This window comes from Rhamphochromis sp. 'chilingali' (genome assembly GCF_963969265.1).
Source record: "Rhamphochromis sp. 'chilingali' genome assembly, chromosome: 12".
Taxonomy (NCBI): Eukaryota; Metazoa; Chordata; class Actinopteri; order Cichliformes; family Cichlidae; genus Rhamphochromis; species Rhamphochromis sp. 'chilingali'.
Window position 1 is genome coordinate 6,513,274 of NC_137939.1, and position 27,867 is coordinate 6,541,140.

A 27,867-nucleotide genomic window follows, 5' to 3' on the forward strand; every position below is an offset into this window, starting at 1 on the left:
CCTCGGCTTTCACCTACATCCAGAGTCATGCTTGTCAGGTTAGCTGGTGATTTTAAAGTGGCTGTAGGTACGATTGTATGCCTCTGTGTGCAGGGCGTACTCTGTGTCTTAACAGCTGGGGATTAGCTCCAGCGCCCCTTCAACCCTAAATTAGATAAACAGTTAAGAAAGAAATGGATGGCTTGATGCTTTTAGACATGGGGAAACAGGCAGTTAAAGAAATAATAAAGTTGTTTGCTTATCATTTGAAAATGGGTTTAAAATGTAAAACATGTGCAACAGTAAAAGAAAAATAAAATCAAAATATGTTTCTTTTTATCTGGCGTGACTGTGATTAGCAGTGGGGGAGACTACCTTCAGGGTTGAAATGACAAAATTATGAAAATATTGTCCGGTGTTCTTTTCATTCCGATGCCGCTGTAGAAGAGAAGACCTCCTATTACCGAGACTTTCACTTTGAAAGCCCCAATGCTATTTCTCCAGTTTCTCTGCTTTTCTAATTCTCCTGAAAAGACCATACAAAGCTCAAAGTATAGCTTCACATATATAGGCGCACCAAAACACTGATTCAACATTGCGATTTCCAAGGCCACATTGGTGTAACTGCAGTTCACCTAACACATCAGAATGGCACATCTGTGTACGCGGGCATTGGATTTGTATTGTATTCTTTCCTCTATAAGGTCCCAGAGTGTTTGATTTTTATGAGGCTGAGCTGATACAAACAGGCTTCTCCAAATCTTCACGAGGCTTTTCCTACTCATATTCCCAGTCTTTGTGTGTGTTTTTTCTCTTCGTGTCTCTGCAAGAGAGCTCTCAGGCCAGTGGAAAAGCCTATTTAGACATTATTTATCTAGGTTAGTATTCTCCACAACCAAGCTGAGGATGAATGAAAGCAACCTCTCTGTCTTTGATCCACGGCCTGAGAATGTATTGTTGTTTGGGTTGTGGTGGTGAAGGCGCTGAAAAGAATCTTCTTTCTTTTGCCTCACAAGCAAAGCTATGACTGGATTTTGTTGTCTTTCTTTTTGTGTGTAAACTCATGCCACCTTGTGGCTGTTTGCAGAACAGACAGATCTTTTTAAAGTGAATTAGTTTACCAGTTTGGGATCATCTAACAGTGTTGTGTTCTTCAGTATCACTGCAGATAACCAATGCTGTTTTATATCTGGGAGAAATCTTTTGAAACACGCAATTTAAAGACACCATGTTTGGTTTATTTTGAAATTTTTTTTTATATTTTATCTATTAGATGTTTTAATTCTGAATTTGATTCCTTTTTTATTTTACAATGCGATGCTCCAGGGTAAGAATAGTGCCACCTTTCAAAGTCAGTTCAGAAATGTTAACAAAGACATGCAAGTTAAATGACATTAATATGGGACATTATTCTGATTCTTACCCTCGTTGCTTCGTGTGAAAATCCTTTGTTTTTTCCAGGTTGTCTTTTGCAACATTTGGAAAAATGTTTCTTTAAAGAGATGTTTGTCTGTGTGTGTGTGTGTGTGTGTGTGTGTGTGTGTGTGTGTGTGTGTGTGTGTGTGTGTGTGTGTGTGTGTGTGTGTGTGTCAGTCATGTCATCAGACTGGTACCCCAACCTGGACTGGCTGAAGGAGAGCTGCCGCATCGCTACCAGCTACAACTGGGCTGACGTAGACCTCTCCCCATTCCAAGGTAACGCAAACACACAACTGCCATCAGTGTGGACAAATGAAATGAACACTGATAAAGCTGTCTACCGCGGCCCGCCTAAACACGGGGAAAATTGATAAAATGCGTATCATGTCGATCAGCTGCTTTGATTAAACCATTGTGATTCCTCTCTGTGCTTTCATATGCACTCGCCCTGAGGCTCAGTGTTATAATATCCAGTGTGGTAATAGTACTGCCCTAATAAGATTCATTATCCTGCATCTGAGAGGTTCCCACTCTTATTCTCTCACACACGCACACACACACACACATAGACACACACAAGCTGTCTCGCTCCCTCCCAATTGTATGATGTGAATAATCCAATTAGGCCCCGGCTCAGTAACAGCCTCTTATCACGGTCAGCGCACAAAGCCGGCAACATCCACACGCGATTGATGACGACGGCTGGTCCTGTAGCTCACAGACCGCTGCTGTCTCTCTCTCTCTCTCTCTACTTCTGCAACGCTTGACCTCTCTCACACCGCCGTAATGCCATCCTCTACTCTCTCTGGCTCATCTCCAAACAGCAGGGACCGAGCCTCTTGTCTCTGTCGGCGCCACATACGAGCCATACAAATGTGTTTTTGGGCAAAATATCCGTCTTCACGTTTGAAAAATGGAAGCTTGACCTTGTCTTATTTTGGAAGCGGTAAATACCAGAGGAGGTGATTTCAGTTCAGCGTCTTCTGCGTTGTTTTAAATGTGAACAGGCATCCCGTCAGAACAAAAGACGGTTTGTAGTTTCAAGGTTTTGAAACTTACGGTGACAGTAAACCGTAGTGAGATTCTTGTGCTGGATGTGTCCTCACGGTGATGGATGATAAATAATTTATTTCTTATTCAACCCGTGATTTGCTGACGGTGGTAAGAAAAAGTTCTGCAGAAGTTGTCTGGGAAAAGTCATGAAGGAGTGCATGTTTTTTTGCTGTAATGTTTAGCATGTAGAGTGACACATATTAAGGAGAAATATCACAAAAAATGATATGTTAACTACAATTTTTGATGCTGCAAATGATATATTTAGAAGGGGGAAAATACAGGGCGGGCCATTTATATGGATACACCGTAATAACATGGGAGTGGTTGGTGATATTAAAGTCCTGTTTGTGGCACATTAGTATATGTGAGGGGACAAACTCCTCAAGATGGGTGGTGACCATGGTGGCCATTTAGAAGTCGTCCATCTTGGATACAACTTTTGTTTTTTCAATAGGAAGAGCGCCATGTGACACATCAAACTTATTGGTAATGTCACAAGAAAAACAATGGTGTGCTTGGTTTCAACGTAACTTTATTCTTTCATGAGTTATTTACAAGTTTCTGACCACCTATAAAATGTGTTCAATGTGCTGCCCATTGTGTTGGATTGTCAATGCAACCCTCTTCTCCCACTCTTCACACACTGATAGCAACACCGCAGGAGAAATGCCAGCACAGGCATCCAGTATCCGTAGTGTCAGGTGCTGCACATCTCGTATCTTCACACCATAGACAATTGCCTTTAGATGACCCCAAAGATAAAAGTCTAAGGGGGTCAGATCGGGAGACCTTGGGGGCCATTCAACTGGCCCACGACGACCAATCCACTTTCCAGGAAACTGTTCATCTAGGAATGCTCGGACCTGGCACCCATAATGTGGTGGTGCACCATCTTGCTGGAAAAACTCAGGGAACGTGCCAGCTTCAGTGCATAAAGAGGGAAACATGATCATGTAGCAATTTCAAATATCCAGTGGCCTTGAGGTTTCCATTGATGAAGAATGGACCCACTATCGTTGTACCCCATATACCACACTAAACCATCACTTTTGTTGTTCCAACAGTCTTGGAGGGATCCATCCAATGTGGGTTAGTGTCAGACCAGTAGCAGTGGTTTTGTTTGTTAACTTCACCATTCACATAAAAGTTTGCCTCATCACTGAACAAAATCTTCTGCGTGAACTGAGGGTCCTGTTCCAATTTTTGTTTTGCCCATTCTGCAAATTCTGTGCGCCGATCTGGGTCATCCTCGTTGAGATGCTGCAGTAGCTGGAGTTTGTAAGGGTGCCATTTGTGAGTAGCTAATATCCGCCGAAGGGATGTTCGACTAATGCCACTCACCAGTGACATGCGGCGAGTGCTACGCTGTGGGCTCTTGCTGAATGAAGCTAGGACAGCCACTGATGTTTCTTCATTAGTGACAGTTTTCTTGCGTCCACATTTTGGCAAATCCAACACTAAACCAGTTTCACGAAACTTAGCAAGCAGTTTGCTAACTGTAGCATGGGAGATGGGTGGTCTAGTAGGGTGTCTTCCATTAAAATCTGCTGCAATGACCTGGTTACTGCGTTCACCAGATATCAACACAATTTCGATCGGCTCCTCACGTGTTAACCTCTTCGACATGTCAATGGCTGTGAACAAAGAGAAACTTGTAAATAACTCATGAAAGAATAAAGTTACGTTGAAACCAAGCACACCATTGTTTTTCTTATGACATTACCAATAAGTTTGATGTGTCACATGGCCCTTTTCCTATTGAAAAAACAAAAGTTGTATCCAAGATGGCCGACTTCTAAATGACCACCATCACCACCCATCTTGAGGAGTTTGCCCCCTCACATATACAAATGTGCCACAAACAGGACTTTAATATCACCAACCATTCCCATTTTATTACGGTGTATCCATATAAATGGCCCACCCTGTACATTTTGCTCAATATAATTAGCGAGTCTAAAGGAAACTTGTAACTTATTTTGTGGTCAAGAATTTACATCTAATTTTAAAACACTGTTACGATTCTGCAAATACCAAATTTCCTATTTTCAGAATTTAAAATGTCACAATCTACAGTGATGAAACTCGATTGCATTAAATGATGAAGCTACAAGGATGTCTGAGATACTGAAGCAAGAATTATTAAAGAATTGACATTTTGTACGCAGTTAAATCAGCTGATGAAACTATTAAAAATACATTTGTATTTTTTCCCAGCAGTGACTTAGTGGTGTCCACACCTTTAAATCATAGACTCATTAATATCCTCCCATAAGCATCCACATGTATTTATTTATCAGTGTTTTAGTCCACATAAATATTAAATAATGTATTTGGTGAATAAATCAAAGGCTTCTGACACAGTTGTAAAAATGTACTTCTAAAGCTTTTAAGGCTTAAGGGGAACAGTATCATAGCCGGTATACACTGATCAGGTCTAACTTTATGACCTTCACTACCCACATGCATCAGTGAGCTTTGGCCACCAATGACCCTGTCGCTGGTTCACCTTGGACCCCTTTGATAGATACTGACCACTGCAGACCAGGAACACTCCACAAGAGCTGCAGTGTTGGAGAAAATCTGACACATGTCAAACTCACTCAAATCCTTACATGTGCCCATTTTTCCTTCTAACACATCAACTTTGAGGACAAAATGTTCACTTGCTCCCTGATATCTACCACCCACTAACAGTGGGTTAGTGATGATGAAGAAAGAATGAGTGTAACCTCCCCTGTCAGTGGTGTATATGGTAAATGGCCTGTATTTGTATAGCGCTTTACTTAGTCCCTATGGACCCCAAAACACTTTACACTACATTCAGTCATCCACCCATTCACACACACATTCACACACTTGTGATGGCAAGCTACATTGTAGCCACAGCTGCCCTGGGGCACACTTACAGAGGGTTAGGGACACTTGTACCACCAGGCCCTCTGACCACCACCAGTAGGCAACAGGTGAAGTGTCTTGCCCAAGGACCCAACGACCGAGACTGTCGGAGCCGGGGCTCGTACCAGCACCCTTCCGATTACAAGACAAACTGCCAACTCTTGAGCCACAATCGCCCTATATGAAAGGTGTGATCACCCCTGCAAGATCAATTTCTTGTGCATCTCTACCGACGCTTCTTCTTCTTCTTTTGGATTACTCCATAGAAGTCCCGTTATGAACCCTGTACCTGTGCCTCTGTGATGATCCGGTGTGTCAGGCTGGAAATCCTTTGACTTTTTTTTTTATTCATGCAAAATTTGAAAACGCATGCTGTGATTTTTTTTTTTCCTGCAGGTGCGACTACAATTGAGCCTGTATGTTCATTCTATAAACATATTCCTAATTTATTAGATAAAACACCAAGGGAATTACACTACATCACAAAAAAATACAATTTACTCGATTTGATAAGCACTGATGCATGCCTGATGTTTAAAATTATTCATTAGTCAATCACCACCCACTTAGAGGATGTCGGGTATTTCTTGGCAGTGGAAGTGCTGCTAAGAAGAAAGCATCTATTAGAGAACAGCAACGTTTGGTCTGCTTTTTCAGTAAAGTAGTGAAGGAAGTGAAATTTTTGTACCCACACAAATGAGAGACTCATTTTTGCCGTGTTTAAAAAAAATCACAGAAACCAGTGCTGGCCTTGCATCCTTTATATTTAGCATATTGATTTAATTTAATAATAGGTTTTCTCTTATATCGCTTCTTTTTCTGTTTTTTCTTTGTTTGTTTTTTTCCTGTCTGGCAGAACAAGCTGAACAAATGCAAATTAACAACTCGTGCATTAATTTACCTGTAAAAAAACAAATCAAAACAATAAAATAAAGTACATGAAACGATGTCACATCTTGAAGCAGTAAAAGCTCTGGTGCGTGGCAGTCACAGCACTTTGCTTCCTCTCTCTGTCAGGTCTGAAGGAGAGCATGCGACAGGCGGAGCTCAGCAACTGGTCTCTTGATGCTGCCCAGATGGCTGACCTGTGTTCCTCCATTAACCAATTCTTCATGGCGACGGGGGTCATCCCCCCTCAGGGCGCCACCCACCCACAACCTCAGGTCCAACATCCAGCGCCGCCGTCTGCTCCTCAGCACCCGGCTCAGCCGCACGGGGCCATGCATCCAAAGCCCAGCCATCACAATCAGCATGGGCAACACAACCCACATAATCAACACATCAGCACAGGTCAGTCTGCCGGGCCAAGGATCCTGTACTATAAGGATAGCAGTATATTAGATTGTTGCATCTGGGACCAGAGGCTGAGATTTCTGCTAGTAACCAGCTTAGACCTGGAAAGTCAGCTGCTTTATATGTGCACAGGGCTTTACACACATGCACACATGGCAGCATCGTACTCTGGACTGCTGTTCTGTTATTTAATTATTAACACCGCAGTATCCTGTTAAAAAAAACAAACATTACAATAAAATGCTGTTATTTATTTTTATCTGATGACTCCACTCATGTGTCAGAAGAAAAGAAAAGCGTGAAAAAGAAAGTATGTTAACTTAAAATAACATATGGAACCCCAAAAAACTCTCCATTAGCAAAATAATGGTTCCTGCTGTTAGTTGACGGGATGGAGGCAGGAGCTCAGCTGACTGCCAGTCTCTCCGCTCGCTGTGTCATTGTTGGCTCGTTGTCTATTTACAGCAAAATTATGGAGTCTGTCAGTTTAATGGCAACTGAAGTAAAGATATGAAGATGGGGGAATATTTCACCAGAGGGAAATCCACTGAGTGGCAGCAGAATCTATTGGATTTCTCTGGCTTAGCATAAAACGACAATAAAATTGTGTGCGCCCATGATAACAGCTTGTGTTCTGCAAAGATGAGTAGTGTGAAAGCCGGGATACTAATCTGACAGTTAGTCATTGCCCTTTTGTCTATTCTCCCACAGGGAACATGTACATGGACTCGAGACAAAACCTTTCTTCTCTGATGGGCCCACCAGGATATCCTCACATGCCTCCCATGAGCAACACTGCTCCCACCATGACAGGTGACTCTCCCATCGCTCTCTTAACAGGTCAGGAGGAGCCTGGAGAAATACATGGTGTATATGGAGGCTTACACAGAGGCTGTGTGTGTGTGTGTGTGTGTGTGTGTGTGTGTGTGTGTGTGTGTGTGTGTGTGTGTGTGTGTGTGTGTGTGTGTGTGTGTGTGTGTGTGTGTGTGTGTGTGTGTGTGAGCAAGAGAGAGATAGAGATTTTTGGCAATAGCACACTTTAAACTGGATAACACACTTCTGATTGATTAAATAGGGAAGCTTGAACTAAAGTTAAATGTTGTATTTCTCTTCATAAAGTTAGGAGATAGAATTAAAAATCCGCCAATCACAGATCAGCAACTCAACACAACCTGCTGAAGTTTAAACTGAGCACCAGAAATGGAGGCGAACGGTGATTTAGGTGACTTTGGATGTGGCGTGGTTGTCGATGAGGATCTCCTGATCTTTTTGGATGTTCCCATGAAACCATCTTGAGAGTTTACAGAGGATGGTCTGAAAAAGAAAAAAATATCCAGTGAGCTCTGTCTATCCCTTGGTCACACCAGAGGTCAGAGGAGAATGGTCCGACTGCTTCAAGCTGATAGGAAGGCAACAGTAACTTAAATAACCACTCGGTACAACCAAGTTTTGCATCTCTGAGGGCGCAGCAAGAGATGACCACAGCAGTTCCCACTCCTATACGTCCTACAATGAGTTTTTTTCTGGAACAGTTGGATGGTCAAAATCGATCCATCCTGCCTTGTATCAGTGGTAGGGGCTGGTGGTGATGGAGTGCATTAGTGTTCAGGATATTTTATTGGCATACTTTGTGAATCTTAGCAACAAGTGAGCATTATTTTATCACCATAGTCTTCCTAACTGATTTCTTGAATGCGACCATGAGCTCACTGTACTTAAACGGATGTGCAGCTGCAGGATTTGAAGCAACTGTATGATGCTGTCTTGTCACTTTGGACCAGAATCTATGAGGAATGTTTTCAGCACCTTGTTGAGTCCATGCCATAAAGAATTAAGCCAGCTCTGAAGGCAGAAGGTGGTCTAACCGAGTACTAATGAAGTGAACCAGTAGAAAAACTAGTATAAATTTTCTTTAATTCCCCAGAAAATGATCGATTTGTAGCTCAGAATATTGTTGTGAAGGCACTTAATGCAGCACAGTGCTGCCACATACTGAAGTATCTCGTCATAAAGTTGCATCAACACCTCTCTGATACATTAATTTTATAATTTTCTTAAGATACACTGAGCGTTTTTATAGTATCCAATATGCATTTTAGTTTCAAAGTAACCATTAAAATTCATTGCAGTGACTCACTAATATGAGTCACCATGTCATGATCACCTGTTATTTAGGGCACTTTAAGACGTGGTGTAATGTGCTGACAGTATATTTCTCTGTTTTTGACTTTTTCTTGTTTTTCCTATATTTTAGCTGTGTTTTAGACACTTTTAGTTTCAGCTGTTCTTTGTCCTACTCACATATTTAAAAAGAAATAATTCAGATGTAATTATCATCTTCTTATACATCCAGGTCATCACAGCCAGCTGAGCCAGCAACAACACACGCTGCCTCCGGGACACTTTCAGGTGAGGCGCATGCTCGCTGCCGACGACATCCAGGATGATTTTGACTGGGACTCCATCGTCTAGACTGAGCCGTCAGTCAAAGGGAGCGACGAAGGAAAAGACTTGAAATTAATAAGGAGATGCAGGCAAAGTGTGATGATAGTGACATAAGGTACGAAACTGACTGACCTGCTCCTTTCACCTGTGTAACAAAACAGAAGACAATCCAACAGAAAACAAGATGGGAAGTGATTTTTCTAAACACGCTGGCCTTTTTTTTTCTGATAAAAGTTGTCTATTAAATCTAAAGACAATCATGGAAAAATGGAGATGGGACAGACTGAGACTGTGTCGAACGAAGCCAAGACATAAACACGTTTCGTCCAAAGCGACAACGCTCCGAATTGTCTCTCGTTGTGTCCCCGTTGTGCCAACAGGGTTGCAAGTCGCCAAAGTGTTGTCAGTTCTTCTTTGAATTGCTTTCTTTCTCTTAAATGTGCATCCCGCTGCAGCTCGTGTCCCGTGATCTACAACGTTTCCCAGCCTGTGACTGGAATGAACAAAAAAGATGTCCTCTCCCCAAACTGTCTTAAGAAAACCATCAAATTTGTTTTATTTTTTGCACACACTGAGCAAATCCAGACATTTCATCCTTTCTTCACTGTAGCATTGCTTTGCTCGTTGTTACTTTACATATGTGGTGAGAAGGATAATAGTTTGGGGACAAAATTAAGGACGTTTCAACCTAAATCAAGAGTCGGGGCACCACCTGCTGGTTAAAACAGGTATTTTTAGCTTCTATCCATCTATCACAAATTGTTCCTCCTCTATCTTTTTTCTGTCATACAGGACACTAGCTGTAAACTTCTTCTGCCTATTTTATCGCAAACTTGTCATCAGTATGCGCTTTCAACAGCAGGTTAGTGTGTCATGTTCTCAGGGTGTTATGTCCACATATGTCTTCACACCTCTGCCCTTTACATCTCCTAAATGTGAGGTTAACTGTGTGTCGTGTTGTGCTGTCAGTGTTCAAATCCTGTTGGCTAAATGTTAGCGTTGCCCAGGACTCTGGTCAAATGGATAAAAGTCTTCATTTGTCAGCTGTAATAAGCTGAGTAACAGAATGAGCCTTTTAGTAGAGCCAATATACGTCACTGATCAAAAAGAAAATCAGACCGTCGCGTGACTCAGCATTAACTTATATAGTTTTCAGAGATAAAACTGAAGGGGAGGCAAAAGCGCACATCATTTGTGACCCTGCGGATCAGCTCGGTCTTGATTTCTAACATGCCTCATTTGGGAAAAGGCAAGCAGTTTTTTGCACAGCAACAAGTTTGATAGCATCTAGACTAAAATAAATGATAACCGGGAACATTTTAATGCTTTGTCTAAGTAAAGATCAAACAAGATGCTCAACATCATTTGTTTTGTTTTGCTTTTGTTGTTAATGTTAATTTTGTGTATGTACAGGTGTGTGTATAGTCCTCTCCAGTTTCCTTTAGCTTTATATGGCTCAAAAAAAAGAAAAGAAAGAAAACACACATGGGAAACAAGTGAATTTCATTGTATTCACACTTTAAGGTCTCCTATTTTCCACGGTGAAATATTAGACCTTAAAGTGCTTTTTTTTCTTCTTTTTTTTCCTCTTTTGGAAGATCTCAGTGATTGTTCAGGTGGTCTAAACAAGGTAATGTTTAAAAAAAAACACAAAAAACAAGATAAATACTCTTTATTATTGCCATTAAATGCTGTATTACCGTGACCAGCATATATATATATATATATATATATATATATATATATATATATATATATATATATATATATATATATATATATATCTTGTATGTCTGCGTGTAATTGTCCTTGTAAATAACAGTATGTCACTTCTCTGTTTGCCCTGGAAAAATGCAGACTGAAAAAAAAAAAAAAAAAAAAGGAAATGGCAAATGGAGATGGGTATTTTGTTATTTCTCTTCCAGGAGAAACATTATGTACATAGCTTGAGTATAATGTAAATAGGTGATTTAAAGAGGGAAAAAAAAACGTTGGCATTTTTGTGTGTCATAAGTAACCTGTGTATGTATGGCGGTTCAGCGGTTCAAATCTGTTTTAGTGTTTATTAAAATGTCATTGACCATTTTTACTGCAATAACCTTGCATCTGCTACCGTTATTTTATCAGCTGTTTGCATGTTTGAAATCTTGAAATAATGCTGTGTGCATGTTGCTGTGCTGTGCAGGAAGATGTGACAGTGGCTTCTGAGTTTTTAGTTTGAGCCTATTTGTGCTGTTTTGGCCCTCGCGGCTTGTTGTCCAACAGGTGTCAGCCTAGCGCCGGGCGACCGTTTGTTTGCCCTCCTCTGCATGTAAACTAGGCAGACCACCCATGCTTGCCTGCGACACACCGTCACACAGTGTTCTAACTGTATTTATGGCCTCTTTTCATTGGAAAGCGGTCCAGAAAGCGCTCTTTCCTCCCGCTGTCTATCAGCCACCCATGTACACTGCCACTTTCTTTATAAATAGAGCAAAACTGATGTTTTAGAAGATCAGCACAAATGAATTCCAGGTGTTTGCTCATATTTACTTAAATCCTGTTAAATATTTGACAGGTAGTATCTAGTCAATCCAAAGATTTGGCTCCTAACTCCTGTGATTAAGGATTATTTGAAACAACCCAAACCTTTGTTTACATCTCTTCCATTCATTCATGTGGAAAGTTTGTTGCTTTAGCTTTCTAATTGTAAAAGACAGCCGGTTGCAGTTTAGTGTGCCTGTCTTGTCTAGATAAATAAGTGTGTATTTATCTGTATCACCTAGTGCATGTGTTGGCATGTGTGAGTGTGTGCATGCTGCTGATATCGCAGGGTTTGCAAACAGGAGTACTGCTGGCTGTGGACCAAGAGGAGGTTTACATGGGGCTGGGCCACGAGGGCTCAAACCACCTTACTGCCCCTATCCAGACACCCTCCTCCCAATCCAACCTGCCCCTTGCTCCTCAGCCCGCCCAGCCCACCGCCACCACAACCAGTACCAGCACCCCTCCTCCACTCTCAGCCACTCACATGCACCCTCTTTTCTCTCTCCTTCCTGCCGTGTGCCATTCCTCCCTCTCTCTCTCTCTCTCTGCACTCACCCAAAGTGGCCAGATCTCTCCTCTCTTTCTCTTGTCCTGTCTGCATCCCTCCACCACTCTTTCTTTCTCTTCCTCCACGCCGACCAGCCCGAGTCTGTTCACATTCACCTCCACAAGTTGAAAGGATCTCAACCCACCGCTTTCCCAAACTTCCTCCGGCCAAAGACTTTATTTTCATTCTTGACCTTTTTTGGATCCCTCAACATTTTACTACCGTAGACGCCGGTTGGTGTGTGTTAGGTCTCCGGTGTTGTGCCCCTGGGGACGTCTCTGTGGGTTTTGACTGGCGAGAAGAGCGGAGAAGAGTTTTTTTTGACACAATGAAAGTTCAGCTGCTGCTCCTGTCGGCCCTTGTTGGCCTTTTGTGCGCCTTCACAAGTGCAAGTAAGTGAACTCTCAGCTATCACCATCCTACTGTTAGCACACTATGTCCTCTCTCTCTCCCTCTGCCTCCATGTGCCCTCACCACACTTCTCTTTGTCTGCTTTAATCCCTGCCGATTGAACAATAACACTTTGCAGGCTGGATTCATAAGGGGGGAAATGGTCCAGGTTTCATTTGTATTCATTAATAAGTTAATGCGATTGTTTGTTTACACGCAAATACACAAGTGTTAAACACTTAAATAACTAACACTTTTTTTGTGTAATATCTAAGAATATTTCTTCTAGCATCTGCGGTTAATCCACCAAACTTGGCCAAAGATCAGTGATTGGAAAAGCGAAGGTGTTAATTTAACAAAGAGGGATCAGCTCACATGAATGCTCCGTGTTCATTTTAACAAATTACCTCATCCTGCTTTGCTGTATTTTTCCCTCGCTGTCACTGTTGTCTCCTTTTTTCTTTTTTTCTTTTTTTTTGCAAGCATGGGGGGAAAAAATATATGATGTAATAGCAAGAAGCTCTGGTGCCTCGTGTCTGTAGTTTTCTTGGCACAGCCAAAAGAGAAGAAAGCAATATCCTTTGGAAGCGTCCCAAAAACTGTGGTCATGTGCAGGGGGGGGGGCTGTAAACTGTAACATACACCGTACATATTTATCCGAAAGCCTATCCTGTGCTTCCTCTCGTTTTACTCCTGATTCTCCTATTTCTCTCTTGCTGCACTTGATTTTGTTTTCTCCTTTTTCCCTCTGTTTTTCTTCTCCCCCCTTCATCTGTGCTTTGTCTCCAGTCGCTCTCACAGCATGTATCATTTAACTTTCTGTCTTTCTTTGCCTTGCTTTCTTCTTTTGCCTTGACCAGCCACTCTCTGCCCAGTAGTTGTGGCTAAAGCCCGAGGAAAGTGCAGGGCAGGGCAGGGCCGTTTTGTGTCTATGTGGGTGTATTAATAGTGGGAGGCTCTATATTTAAGAGGGTCATATGGATGAGAGAGGAGCAAGAGACGTGATGAACTTTGAGAGCTGCCCCACCCTCTTTTACCCGTGTGTTGTTAGCATGTACAGCACACCAGCCCTTGGCATTTACCCATCTTTGGTGGGGTTGCAAACTTTACCACTTAAAATAACCCCTTCCTTCTCCACCCCCCAACCACCACCGTCTCTTAACAGCCCTTCAGCTTTCTCAAGCTCTCTCTCGTCCAGGTTCATGAGTGTAACCCTCAGATTTGGGGGAACACAGGATGCACAAAAAGCGATGGGTCTATTGTTACACGACAAGCTTTTCCTGGTCTGTGTGTCTCTCCCGTTTTATGGCGGGGTTTGCTTTTTTAACTGAGGAAGAAACTGCTGAAGTTTTCAGAAAGTCTTCCCTGTTCTTGTTAAGAATACAAAGGAAATCAGTCATTCCCCACTCATACCTCACAAATGGAGCCTTTCTAACTCCCATCTCCATCCTGTACAATCATCCACCACCGCCCTCTCGCTGCTACTCCCCCCGCCCCTCCCCTCGTCTCCTTCTTATGAGTTTTGTCTGCAGTTGCTTGGCCAGTAACATCCCATTCACATCTGGCCGCCAAAGGAAGAGGTTAATGCCCTTTGTCCGAGCCCGCTTGAAGAAATGACCCAAATGTTGCGCTCCTGTTCCAAGTATGAGACACACGCGCGTAAGGAAAGACCACGAGGTCCGAGGACTTCTCACACCAACTGAATCTAATTAGGAGAAGAAAAAATGTAAAAAAAAAAAAAAAAATGTAAAAATAAATAAATAAATAAAATACTTCCATACTTCCAAAAATTTCCCTAAGGAGAAAGATTCATCTGTTTAAGGAAAGGGGAGGTGGAGACTGTTTTATCCCAGACCAAGCCCTTATCCTGACGAAACTGAGACAGTAGCAGCTCCAAAAAGATTAGAAAAAACACCAAGATTTATGTGCATATCCTCAACAAGTAAAAAGGCACAAATGCCAGCCTTGCACTTCCTCTGTGAGACATGGAAAACATGAGAAAGGAAATGCAAGCCTGGATGTTCAGCATGATAATGCACCGTAACTTGTTTATTTGTGTTCCCTTCGTTTAACATCACGCCTGTTCCGGTTCATTGTGCTGTGGCAATGTAGTGAGAAACTGTAATGCCCGAGATTAAAGGCCAACTTGATGTAGTGCCAATTTCTGCCCCTGGTGATAGAGTCCAGATGGGACCTGCTGCATGTCTTTTTTATCTGAGTTAGAGTGGGAGGAGAAAAACACGAGTGGCTATAAAATGAATGTGGACACACATTCAACGCACATTGTGTTGCATCTGCGATAAGGCCGGCTGAGAATATTCCACTCTTGCTTCAAAAAGTCCTCAGCGTGCACTGCATGGCACGGCCCGGTGTTTTTAGAGATGACTCCCACTAGTTTCGCAGGGGAGTGTACGTCATGTGACATCTCATGTTGGTGTGGTGAGATGGGGAGGGCGTCTGTATCGCTCACACTTTACTCCCTAAACACCACGAAAAACATTCCTGAGATTCGAAGATGAACACACTCCCTCACATCTCGTGCACTGATCTTTTCTGTCTGCATAAGGGGGCTTCAGTGACAGCTAATTGTGATAATAATGAATGGAAGCCTGTACTCCCACCTTTGCTGTCTCTGGCTGTATATTATTGTGTCCCTCCATCACTCTTTTGTTTTTTCGCTTTAATTTATATCAGAAAGGAGTGAACTTCCCCCCTCCATTTCTTTCTCACCTCATTTTGCCCAATTCCTTTACAGCTTTTCACTCAGCCCTTTTCTTCACCTCGCCCTCCCTGTCCTGTTTTTTATTTTCTGCGTCACTTAGTTTTTTAGAGGAAATTGTGGGAACAAAATATCATGGTGGACCAAAATAATTTATTAAGCTTATGTTTTACTAAGTAATAATTGTGTTTATTTTTTTTTTACTCTAAGTTAACCCTTTAATGCACAAGTTCACATACATGCACACAAACATGAATGAAGGTTTTCGGGGCGCTGGATGATGTTTCAAGCATGCTTGACATGAAAACCGATGCAATGATGAAGAAGGTTTGAAAAGAAAAGAAAACTGCTTCCAAAAAAAGTTTAGTTATTTAATGAAAACTAACTGGAGTTATTTTTTTTTACCTTAAAATTTAAATTATATATAGATTGAATAAATATCCTTAGTGTAACTCTTTGTCAGTTTGGTAAAATTTGTTATTACAGCTTGCCTGATGAGGGGCTGATGGAGGTGTTTTTCGAGGGTTTGGATGTTTACAAGACTGTGAGTCAACTGCTTAAAGTAATACCTATAATGATTTGCAGAAACTCTGCCACTGGCATATGCCCTCTACGCAACAATAAAAACCGACTAAAACTGACCCTGAAAGTAATAAAAACGAAACTAAAGGTAAACATGTTCAGAATGATAAACACTGAACTGAAATAAGAAGAGCAGCTCTGGAAACTAACTGAAACGTAACTAAATTAAAAAGGAAAAAAAAAAGTCAAAATTAAATCAAACACTGAAACTCGCGAGAAAAAGCAAAGCATCCAACTTTGCAGTCATCGTTTAACTGACTGAGAGTCAGACTAAAACTAGTTGTAGAAACTGTAGCAGCGTCAGGCTTCCTGTTCTAGGTCTGTCCATTTGCCCCCTGAGGATGAACACAAGCTCACCTATGTGTTGCACACACGCAATACATCTTGCTATAAGCGGACACACCATGTTCACAGTGAAATCAAGCACTCTAGACGGGACACGGGGTGCTCCCTGGCGTCTCACTTTTGAAACATGCCATTCCCTCAAAGCTCCCCCTCCACCCTTGCTGCTTTCTCTCCCCCCTTCTCTTTCTCTCCAAGGATTCAGCCTTCTCAGCGGTTTCATCAGCAACAAACCTATCCTCAGGGAGTCTGGTTTATGAAGACGACGATAGTGAAGAAGTAGATTAAAAGGAGAGGAGGGGGGAGTGTATGTAAGCCGTTAAAAGTCACTGTGTTACTCACTAATGCAGCTGCATTAACCCAGAAGGGCTAGCACGGTGGGGAGGAAATACTACTCAGAGCTAATTGTGGGAACTGTACACATAATGAAACAATTGGTAGTGGAGAATGAGGGAGTGATTACACGTAGCACAGAGCCACGCTCAGTGGAGCACAGACCATTTTATCATCGCTTACAGACGTTCCAAACAAACAGTCTGAGTCGCCATTAGTAAACCCCCTTCTCAATAGTCTTCCTCAGTGGGAACAAATGTTTTGTTATATTTACCCCCGCCTGTTGCTAATGAACACACCAGGCAGCACAGTGCTGCACCGGTTGGTAGACTAACCCCAGCCATTCAAGAGTTATTTTTACCCTGGGTAAAGCATTCTCTATTATTTCAGGTATTTAGAAGAACTGGACAAAAACGGAGCTGGAGAGAGCATGATGTCAGGAGCTAAGTTTGGAAGACTCGCACAGAAGCTCATTTTTGCTCTCTGCAGTAAGGAGGCTTTGTGCGATGAATAGCTTTTAATCGGGGGGGTTTTTTCCAAAGAAAAAGGCGCAACTTCAGGCCAGCAGCTTGTCAGTGGAAAGTTAGGCGCAGACTGTAATTTTGGTGCCACGCTGAAATCTACCTCCTTAATTTTGAAATGGTGCTGTCCAGGCTAGAGTTTCATTTGTGGCTGGGAGGATGTTGAACGTGGGGAGATGGAGCTCTGGTTATTGGTGGGAAATGATCATGTTGAGCCCAGGCCGGCTCGTGGTCCAGACCCTCATGAAAGAGGCAAAATAAACGCTAAATACATGTTTTTTACAGATGGGACAAAATAAGAGACTACCATGACACAGATGGTCTTCTGAGCTCTGACAAAGTGCGTTTTAGATATTAAACATCAGTCAAGAAAACATATGAAACTACAGAAATACAAATGAACTCAGATGTTTTAAACTGCATATCGTCTTCTTTTTTTTACCTTTTCAAAGAAACTTTCATGCTTTCTCCCTGTGACCCCACCCTCCTGTGACTGCACGGATTAAGTGTCTGATGGTTAACAAGCCTGTGTAAGCTCTGCTTACACATGCGGCAGTGGCTCCCTCCACAGGAAATAAGTCAGAGCATGTGGCATGCAAGTTCGCAAACACGAGGCCCTGAAGACCGGATAGAGGGATGGGGAGGGGGAACAGAGGGAGGATGCATATTATATGAAGTCAATGGGTGGGGTGTGCATGCTGATACAGTGCTGATGATGGGAGAACCTGTATGAGACAGACGAGGAGTGTGAGAAGGGGGAAAGGTCAAGTAATGACATCATGTTGTGAGTGAAGCGTCTAAACATTAACGCTGTTTATTTTTCACATTTTCACCCATCCCCACAGACGGAGGCAGATCTATTGTCCATTTATTTACTGGTATTGTTATAAACTTCGCATTTTGACTCACAACGATAAAGTTCGTCATTGTCTTAGACCGGGTATTTTTTTTCTTTTTTTTAGCTAACAATGATAAAGTGAAAGGCTACAGATAGGACGATTGAACTGAAACATTGCTGAATTATGTCAAACAAGAATTTGGTTGAAACGACAATGGCCTTTCAAACTTCCACGGCATGAACATGCCAATCAACTGTGCTCTGAAGTTACAAAGAAAACAGAGCTTAAACAAACAACATTTAATATCCACTTTTACTTGAGCTATCATCTTGCTGAGTGTTGGATATGTACTAATGCACAGGTTAATGATGAAGGTATTATAACATAGATACCGATATGTTGGTATTAGCATTTATAATCGGCCAGTAAATGAAAGCAAGTGACATGAGAAACACCCTTCAAACATGAGTGTTGATGTTGCACGGTTTGTCCATCAGAGGGCATGCCTCAACTTCCCTTTTGCGCCCCATGTTTGGTGCGCACAACCAGCTGATCCACGCAGAGCCTGTCAGAGCGTAAACGAGTAATTTACTCAACTTGCTGAAACTGTAAAACAAGATTATTTTTCAACTGAATTGTGATATTATCTTAGTAAGCACTCTTAAATAACTGCAGATAATACATGTTAGGGAAACCTGCTTATGTTTTGTGTGTGTCTTCTCAAAGAAAGAAATATTGACTGGAGTTTTTAAATGATCAAATATCAATATCAGTCTCAAAAATGTGTCAGGGTTCTTTTAAGTGCACGATCACGGTTTTAAAATCACCCGTCCTGAATATTTAATGCTAGGGTCCATCAGGCTAATACTCAGTGTTAACAAAAGCCAGATGTTTATCTGTTAGTATTCAAAGCGACATCTGTAACATGTCGTTTTTCATCACTGAAAAGTTCGTGATCAGGTGGAATTGCATTAGCAGTACAACCCCAGTACCTGGGTGCATTTTACCTAGCTGCACCAAAAACATCCTTTCTTGTTTTTCAAACTTGAACTTACTTTTAACTTAACTGGAAAAAGATATAAATAAAAAAAGAAATAAAAAAAACCAAAATAAATTATAATTTGATGAGTTTTGAATACTGGGAGATTTTCACAGTTAAATTAAAGAAATCAGCAGAGACATCGATATCACAGGGAGAAAGCCAAAAATGACCCATCGAGAAAGCACTCTGTGATAGTGAAAAAACAAATTTTGATAGATGGAAACCTGTGACCTGGGAAGCTTGGGTTAAACAGCTTTCTGCCTTGAATGTTTGGCCTGTTTTTGATCTTATATTTCTTATTTCCTCCCCCCAGATCCAATTACAGACCCTACAGAACTTCACTCTTCATCTGTGGTCATTACAGAAGGAGAAACCACACCTGGTGTTGCTCTAGAGGCTAATCCTACCACTGTTGTCACCAGTCATCCTCCATCTGTACCAACTACGGCCCATTTCGAAATTACAACACACGTTTTCAATGACCATATGAGTGTGCCTGTGCCTACAACTGAAGCCCTAGTCACTGAAACAGAAGCTCCCAATACACCTACCCAATACGCTGAATATACGTCTGAGGAGACCACATCGTCCACTGAGCAAGTACTCAGTGAGTCCCAAACAGACGACCTCACTGAGACAATGGGCCCTACTGGGACAGTGATCCCTGCTGACACAGAGGGCACTGCTGAGAGAGTGGGCCCTGTTGGGACAGAAACCACTGACCTGATCATTGAGGAGGACACAGAAGGTGAGGAAAGTGTGGGAGAAAGGAGAGGTCAGTTTGAATAGATATAATGGTGACACTTAATAAGTCTAACATACACTTAATAACCATTGCTGTTTAAATATATTAACTATGGATCTAAATGCACTAACTCTCATCTAACAGAGGCCCTGAGCTCTGGACAGATTGTGGGCATTGTAGTCGGCGCCCTGCTGGCAGTGGCCGTCATCACAGCAGTGGTGATTGTTGTCTTGAAGAGGATGGGCGAATACTCGTAAGTAACTCACTACCGCATGTACATAAGCACAAAGATTAAATCCATGGCAGTGTTACATAGATGTTGGGCACTGAGTCATCACTGAACCATCCAAGAATGAAGTCACATAGGAAAGAAAAGGTGACTACGAATTCTCCCAAACCAGCATTTCAATCAAAATTGTTCCTGAGCACATGTGAACACAGACGTTCCTTCCTGAAAGTAGATCAAGTCCATATGAAGTGACAGTTTTCTGTCCCCTGTGAACATATGATGATAATTACTGCTAATAATGATGGCGAATTTTTGTGTCACAGGTCTGCAAGGAACAAAAAGCCTGGCAGAAAGCAGAGTGTTATGGTCTTTGTAAAGTTTTCTATTTTACCCCTTCAGCTAATCATTTTAACCCCTCACACACCTATTTACAGCCATCTTTTTCCCAAGAGCTACTGACAAGGCTCCATAGTTGTTCCTCTGTTTGCTGACATAGAGTCCCATGCTTCTAGGTGGAAAATCCAGCATTCATGGTGACAAGTGGCCTTAAAATGAGCTTGTTTATTGACTTAGTATTGGTCTACATGGCCCATGGCCGTCAGCTAGAGGGGTTTTGTGTTAACAACTTGATTTGATCCCTAGAAACACAGGGGCTTTGTACATTAGAAACAGGGTTGCTAACCAGAGCAATCGCCATCTGTTTGTTTTTTTAATAAGTTAACCAATAATCAGATTTTCTTTAGTTATTGTACCGTTTGAAATAAAAAAAAAACACAAAAAAACTTTTTCACAGAAATTGAAAATTGTGTATTTTTTTTTAACTCCATTCAACTTTTGAAGCTGCGTAATCTATGAATTATGCATAAAACCCAGCTTTGTTCACCATCTAATTTTACTTAACAAGTCCCCCGATGAATTAACTTTAAAATAATATAAACCCTAACTGCCAATCATATAAAAAAAATCTTTTCCATCTCTGACCGGATCTCTCTTTGTATCCCACAGACCTTGAGGAAAAAGCCTACAAAGCAGCGGGACCGTGCGAAGTTCTGGAAATTCTGAACTACTGAACTGTGACGTCATTTCTGATTATTAAAAACAAGCACGCGATGCCAGAACTAAGCAAACCTAACCAGCTCTCTGGACTGTGTTAACAAAAGCGAGGGGCGAGGGGCACGGGGTGGGGAGGGTGGGGGGTTTATTTTTTTAATGTATATATTGCCAAAATCCTCACCTGCCCCTGCAAACTTCCTGATCCCGAGGAGCTGTTAAAGAGAACAAAACAAGGTGACAACAGGATGTCAGGAAGAATTTCAGGCTTTTCAAATGCATTTTGTAGAAAAAAGACAAGACAGGGGTAAGTCCTCCACATAAGCGATTTAGTGACTGACTTAGATTAATACCAAGAAAGAAAAATGACATAAAAATTAGAAATACTTACAAATCAAAGACATAAGGAGGCTGGGATTAGGAAAGAAAACAAGAAATACTGTTGCCAATTTTGCTGGATGTATATACAGTGCTAGACAAAGACTATACTGCATTCAGTTACTCTCATATGTTGCACTCGCATAGGCTAGGCATTTAATATTATGGAATATGCAGTACACTATGTACAGGCAGCCTTAGGCTATTGTTGTGGCTAAAGCACCCACGAGCACCGGTATAGAGTATGCTGTCATGCAGCCCCTAATAGGTTGGCCAACTGGATGAAGCTTCTGGCCCTGGTGAGCTCTGAGGGTCATCAGACACGAAAAGACACCCCTCGTTTGCAAGAGTAACGTGACATTCTGCCCAGTTTAACACTTACATATAAAAACCTAATACATATCTGTGAAATTTAGCAGAAGGGTTTGTGCCACTGTCTCTGGTATTCTCTAGCTAGCTAAGATGATTTTTTTTATTTTTTTTTTGGAAGTGCATTAAAAATGTGAATTGAATGTACTTTTAAACTGATACCCATTCCAAAACAAACAACTTGGCCCGTTAGCTTATAAAGGCTCGCACATTTGGTTACCAGACATAGCAGTGACATTGTCTTGACAGTGCTTCTGTTAATACCAGAACAGCCATCCAGTCTTTTCAGTTGACCTGACCCTAGATCACATGCATAGGATGACAATTTATAATTGCACTTTGTTTTAGTGCAAAGTGTTTGGCAGTTATGCCTTTTTTTTTTTTTTTTTGCAAGAGTGTGTCACATGGATGTACAAATAATGACGTCTCGGCTTACCCCTGCTTGCTTTAAAAACGTATTTAATATGTGCACTGAATGAGTGGTGTAATATTTAATGAACAAGCTTCAGACACTGCAAATGTTTGCAACGATACATGTCCCTCGTCCCACCCACCCCTTCTGCTTTGCTGCATATTATCACTTCTGAGTCTTTAATTTGTGCCGTCTGATTCGTTCAAAACGTTTATTTAATTGCAGTGCTTTTGGTCATACTGTTTCAATAAAAACAATTTAAAACACAGTATTTTTTTGTACTAAATTATTCTCTAAAAGCTGCCCTTTGTCTTTGGAAAATATCTCTTTTCTGTTTATTGTCCCGTTCGGATCCTATCAGTTGCAGATGATCATATAGATGGCTTGGAAACGCCTCCGAGTGAATTTACTCTTTATCAGAGCTTTATCCACTCTTAACTTGGAAAAATACTTGCGACAGTTAAAATCACATGACACTTATTTTCTGTTTCCACATTCAAAATGCCACCGTTATTAACGACCCTCCCCGGGGGCAGTGTCCAACTGCCCACTGTGATTGGCCCGTTTAAGTAATGCTTCAGATTTTCAAAAAGAAAAAAGAAAAAAACAGCCCCTATTAGCAAGCACACAAACAGAACCAAATATGGAGTACCATATGGCCTTGAATCATTGGGTCTGTTGAGCCCTCTGACAGTTAGGTGTGTTTTTTTTGTGCCGTGTTGCGGGGCTTTTCATACGGTGCTGTTAAGCTGGGGCAAGGCTCCAACATTAGGCTGTGAGCCGCACAGAGATGCTCTGTCTCTGGCAACCTCTCCTCCGTGTGGTTTTAGGCAGCGGCCCAACACCCACCACCCCAGCCTCTGCCCCAACGGCTACTTCATAACTCTCTTTAGCTCACTCTCTTGCCTCAGACTTCTGGGAACAATGGAGTCTTTTGAGAAGGGCAAATGGAGACCCTATGGGCTGTGGCTGTGAAGCTGCTCTCTTCTTCAGCAAGGGAGAATTCTGTACATCGCTACAAGGTGGAGTCACTTCCTGGGTGGGCCCCTGCCCTGATCATGTGCACTCACACACACAGAAAGAAATAACAGAGATCTAAATCACCAACTTTGTGCCGATGAACACATGTTAGAAGCATTATAACAGTCATCCAGCAGCAGAATGTCTCAGGGAAGGCAGCTGTTAAGATCACCAATCAAAGTGTGTCATTTACAGAGAGAGTCCAACTCAAAGTCATCATGACGCATGGTTGAAGCAGCACACGCAGGTCTGTGTATCATCCGACTGTTTGTATGGCATGCAGGCATAAATGTGAGCTTTGTGTTTGTGTGGGCACACTGCGTGCGTCTGGACTGTACAGGTTTCATATATTAACCAAATCCAAGTAATGTGGTCATCAGGTTTTAGTCACTACAAAAAGTCCCCCTCCCACTCCGCCTCCCCTTCCTGTACGCGTCTGGGGGGATAACTGAAAATCTGTCTGAGAGGAAGGAGGAAATCATTCGTCTCTAGCGGACAGATGGATACGGCGATATCTTTCGCCTAAACTTAAGACTGTTGGATGTGAGTTTGTTTTTGCGACAGCCAGATCACTCTAGATCACTCATAGCTGACTGTGAGCTGCCTGTTTTTGCGACGTAGTCCACAAAGGAGAAAACTGATTATCTTTATTATTTGTGGGATCATGTTTGGCTCGGTCAGCAAAATGTAATCCTAACAGGACAACTGAAGCACAGATGGTATAACAATAAAAGAATTTCTAAATACAAACCTGAAAATCAGCACCAGGTTGATTCTGTTAGATTGGCTGTTTACAAGCGAAGCTGCTTACCTTATATGGCCCCGAAAGGTTGATTCTGTTCATCTGGACGTAGCGTTTTCAGTGGCAGAAGCGTTTCCTCACTCATTGTTCATTCAGTGGGCTGCTTTCAGTTATTGTGCAAATGTGCTGTTTTTAAGGTTGGGGAAACCTGCAGTCAGCTGAGACTCAAGAAGTCACTTGGATGAGTGACGAAACGTTTCTCCCACTGAAAACGCTACGTCCAGATGAACAGAATCAACATTTTGGGATTCACTTATCTAAGTAGTTAAATAACACAGCACGCCACACAGAAAGACACGGAAAAGGAAGGGAACTAATAAAAGTGTTTAGGTAACATTAATGAGATTTGACAGCTCTTTTTTAAATATAAAACACTGTTAACGTATAACAGTTTATTTTTTTTTTAAAAAGATGTCACTATACTGTTTATAATTGCGGGCAGCATGGTGGTTAGCACGCTTGCCTTGCAGCAAAAAAGGTCCTGGGTTCAACTCCACCATCTACCTGGGGCCTTTCTGTGGGGAGTTTGCATGTTCTCCCCATGTCCGGGTGGCTTCCTCCCACAGTCCAAAGACGTGAGTGTGAGCGGTTGTTGTCTCTCTGTATTAGCCTCTCACAGCTGGGATAGTCTCCAGCCCCCTGCTACCCTGAATTGGATAAGAGGAAGAAAATAGATGTTTATAATTGGTACTTACATGATACAGTCTTGCAGTAAAATGTGTTGTGGTAATGGTGCACAGGTTTCAGTTATCCTTACTGACCACTAAATTTTTACCAGTAGTTAGTTGAACTGGTTGGCTTGTGACCTACCTCTTGCCAAATGTCAGCTGAAACATGAGCGTACTCTCAGATAAGTGCCTGTGCATCTGCAGTGTTCATCTCTTGGAGTTGAATGAATACGATCCTACGGTTCACCAGTGTTCAGGGGTTTGTGATGTCATGAAAAAATGTCAGCCTATAGACCTTTGAGTGGCACAGACAGCTGGGCCCACAAGTGGGGGTGGAAAACTAAAGAGAGGGTGCTCAAAGTTGAGTGACATGCAGAAACAGTGTGTGTGTGTAGTCAGATATATTATGGATAATGCAGGAGAAAACTGAATTTGCTTTCACAAAGAGGTGGAGATAGTAGAGCAGGTAGAAGATTGATGCTGTATGTGCCTTTATGAGTTATATACGTGTGTACGGTGTCTATATATACACAGCATGCTCCTTGATGGGGTTTAGTGTGACCTCTGAATGTGTGTTTGCATGCAAAAGCAAATCGGGGCTGTGATTTTGAAGGGCACATGCTTTATATGGACTTTAGGGGATTATTAGCATGTAAGTGTGATGTGTGCAAGTACAAGATATAATACAGTGGGCTGGAGTTACATGCACATGTGTGCAGGATCAAGTTTTTACACACAGTTTGTACTTGTGTGTGACATTTACATATTCTTCACTGAACATCTGGCATGCAACAACACGAAGCAATAAAATTTTTATTTGGTCCGAGTGACGTGACATGTTGTCTGATTACAGGCAAGTCTTTGTCTGGGTGTGTGGCATGCATCTCCTATAAGAGACCCTTTATTGTTTTTGTACCAGTGTTCTGCTCAGTAATCTGTCTGATACATGAGAATGTTGTAGGACACATCTTTCTCTTTCCTTTTTTGCCTTGTATGATGGTGAAGGTTTCATTGTGCACAGTGTTATTGGCACAAACTGGCTCCTGCTGCACAGGACACACTTTTCTTTAGTTTACTTTCTTAATCGCTCATCAAAAATATTAGCAAATGTTCAACCTTTTGACATAAAAAAATATTCTATTCTATTTTTTGACCATAAGAACTTAACACTCAACTTAACTTAATTTTCATACTCATCAGAGAATTTGCTGACCTGAGTTACCCCGTAGACAGAGGTGTTGTTATTGTGGAAAAAAGCTCACCTTATCAGGATAGAAAATTTTCCTTTTATAATCAGGACCACAATGTACAACTTTCATACGATTTATAGTACTCAAACATTCCCAACAGCATAACATAGCCAGTGGATGCCCTAACTTTAGGGTCATTGATTGATTGAAATTATCATCAATATGTCGGAGAAGATCCTGAGAGCGGTACAGCAGTGAGTGTCTGCAAAACTTGTTGGTGCTTCTGTCATTGTTTAAGGCTTAATTTCTGCCAGTGGTGTTGGTGATCTTGTCAAAATTGAAATTATGAACACAGAAAAGTACTGTCAGAGTTTGATCCACCATGGAATACAATGGCTTCATTTTTTTAGTATGACAATGATTCAAAACACACTACTAATGTAGTAAAAGCCTACCTGATAGAAAAACACACAGTCATGGATTGGTATCACCACACCCCAGACCTAAACATTATTGAAGCAACGTGAGATCATCTTGACAGAGAACAGAACAAAAGACAGCATCAATCTAAAGAAGCCTGGAGAATTATTCATGAAAACTACTTACACAAATTACAAGAAAGCTTGTCTAAGAAAGTTCAGACAGAGTAGTTTTTGGTCATAACAAACACCAACTTTCAACATTGCTAGAATCATGCAAACTCTGTTTTTGGACAATATATACACTGTATTTCCTTCCATATATGTTTGCATTTTTAATGAACTGCTCCATCTATTTCCCAGTTTTCTTGCAAAATATCAAGAAATGAGGGATGGATCAAGACTTTTGCACAGTAAATTTAACAAAGACTAACAGAAAACTGTATTTAACAGTAAAGGAAAAACAAAACATACAAAAGAAAATATTTTTCAATAATTTTAGACTAATAGACTGGCTTACCTTATAGCTCACAAACTAGCTGTTGCATTTACTACATGAACTCATTTAAGTATCCCTTGTTTTAAATACTGTCTCCAAGTTTAAACCAATGAATAGAGTCATGAAACATGTTTATCTTAAATGTATAAATTACAAAATCACTTCACAATTTAATCCGACTAAATTATTTTTCTTCCCCGATAAAATGTCTGGAGTGGAGAAAGTATAAACACAGGGATACAAAAGCAACTTTAAAAACACACTTTATCTTTGTGCAAGTCAGCACATAGAAGGGTTTTTTTGTATAGTGTCACTGCAAAGATTTTCTATGTGTAAGCTAACATTTTTCCCTGAGTTAATAAAGCGATGATGTGACACTACAGCTTGATCACTCATTGTGTTCTACATTTTATGTGCTCATTCGCATTTTTATTTGCAAAGCTCCTCTCCACATTTCCAACTGCTTAGCCATGTGTTTGACGTAACTTCCAGGCACTCAGCACCTGCTTAGACGATGACTTGACAGATGTGTCTGACCAGCAGACTCAATTGGAAACTTCTCATTATAATTCCACAGCTGGAATTGCCATCAGCTGTGAAAGGCACGCTGGAGCTCTGGGTAAGTTTCGCTATGACAAGCTATAAATAAACATCATCATAGTCAACTTGCCATTAAATGAGCTATGTGCCACCTAATGCTGTTTATCCCTAAAGAGCCACTGCATATAAGCTCACCATACCACACTGTACCAACTACTTCAGGTTTTCAAAGTTGGAATTTACAAGTGGGAATATAGAGTAGAAATGTATATATAATAGATGAAGCTTTGCTATTTATGATGAAACACCCCTTAGAACATATAAAATTAAAAGAGACATGTCATGCATGTGCCATGAGAGTACCACCCTTGTTCTGCACAAAGAGTCTGGTGAACTTGTTCAGATGCTTTCAAAATCCTGTACGCTAAGGTGGACATGATGCCAAGTGTCTGTCAATGTAGATGTGAGCTTAATATGAGCTAGTGCCTTGTCTAGTAAGGGAAAACAGAGAAGTGCTCAGTGCACATCGTGAAACTTCTTGACACAACATGACAACTGTAATGAAGGAGACCTGAAAATAATGTACTAATTCAAGTGGAAACATCTATTTAACAG

General features: G+C 41.4%; 2 protein-coding genes across 9 annotated transcripts in view; both read left to right on the plus strand.

Annotated features, from left to right (window-relative positions):
- Positions 1–11,336, plus strand: part of LOC308407144 (forkhead box protein J3-like) — a 75,102-nt gene extending 63,766 nt beyond the window's left edge. For 4 of the 7 annotated variants that reach the window (XM_080898632.1, XM_080898630.1, XM_080898633.1 and 1 more), the window contains 4 exons: positions 1,573–1,674; positions 6,370–6,642; positions 7,357–7,485; positions 8,999–11,336. In XM_080898632.1, the coding sequence (XP_080754758.1) occupies positions 1,573–1,674; positions 6,370–6,642; positions 7,357–7,485; positions 8,999–9,117 (623 nt within the window). In that variant the 3' untranslated portion in view covers positions 9,118–11,336. The remainder of the gene's footprint in view (positions 1–1,572; positions 1,675–6,369; positions 6,643–7,356; positions 7,486–8,998) is intronic. The other 3 variants (XM_080898635.1, XM_080898634.1, XM_080898636.1) reach the window with 3 other exon arrangements.
- Positions 11,337–12,077: 741 nt separating this feature from the next.
- On the plus strand, positions 12,078–22,336 carry pdpn (podoplanin). 2 transcript variants are annotated; one of them, XM_080900164.1, is made up of 4 exons: positions 12,078–12,555; positions 19,245–19,706; positions 19,821–19,929; positions 20,911–22,336. In XM_080900164.1, exons 1-4 carry the CDS (start codon positions 12,492–12,494, stop codon positions 20,915–20,917), a joined length of 642 nt encoding a protein of 213 aa, XP_080756290.1. In that variant the 5' UTR covers positions 12,078–12,491; the 3' UTR covers positions 20,918–22,336. The 2 variants fall into 2 exon arrangements, with proteins under 2 accessions (XP_080756290.1, XP_080756291.1); XM_080900165.1 differs by having other exon boundaries at positions 12,081–12,555; positions 19,245–19,679.
- The last annotated feature ends 5,531 nt before the right edge of the window (positions 22,337–27,867 follow it).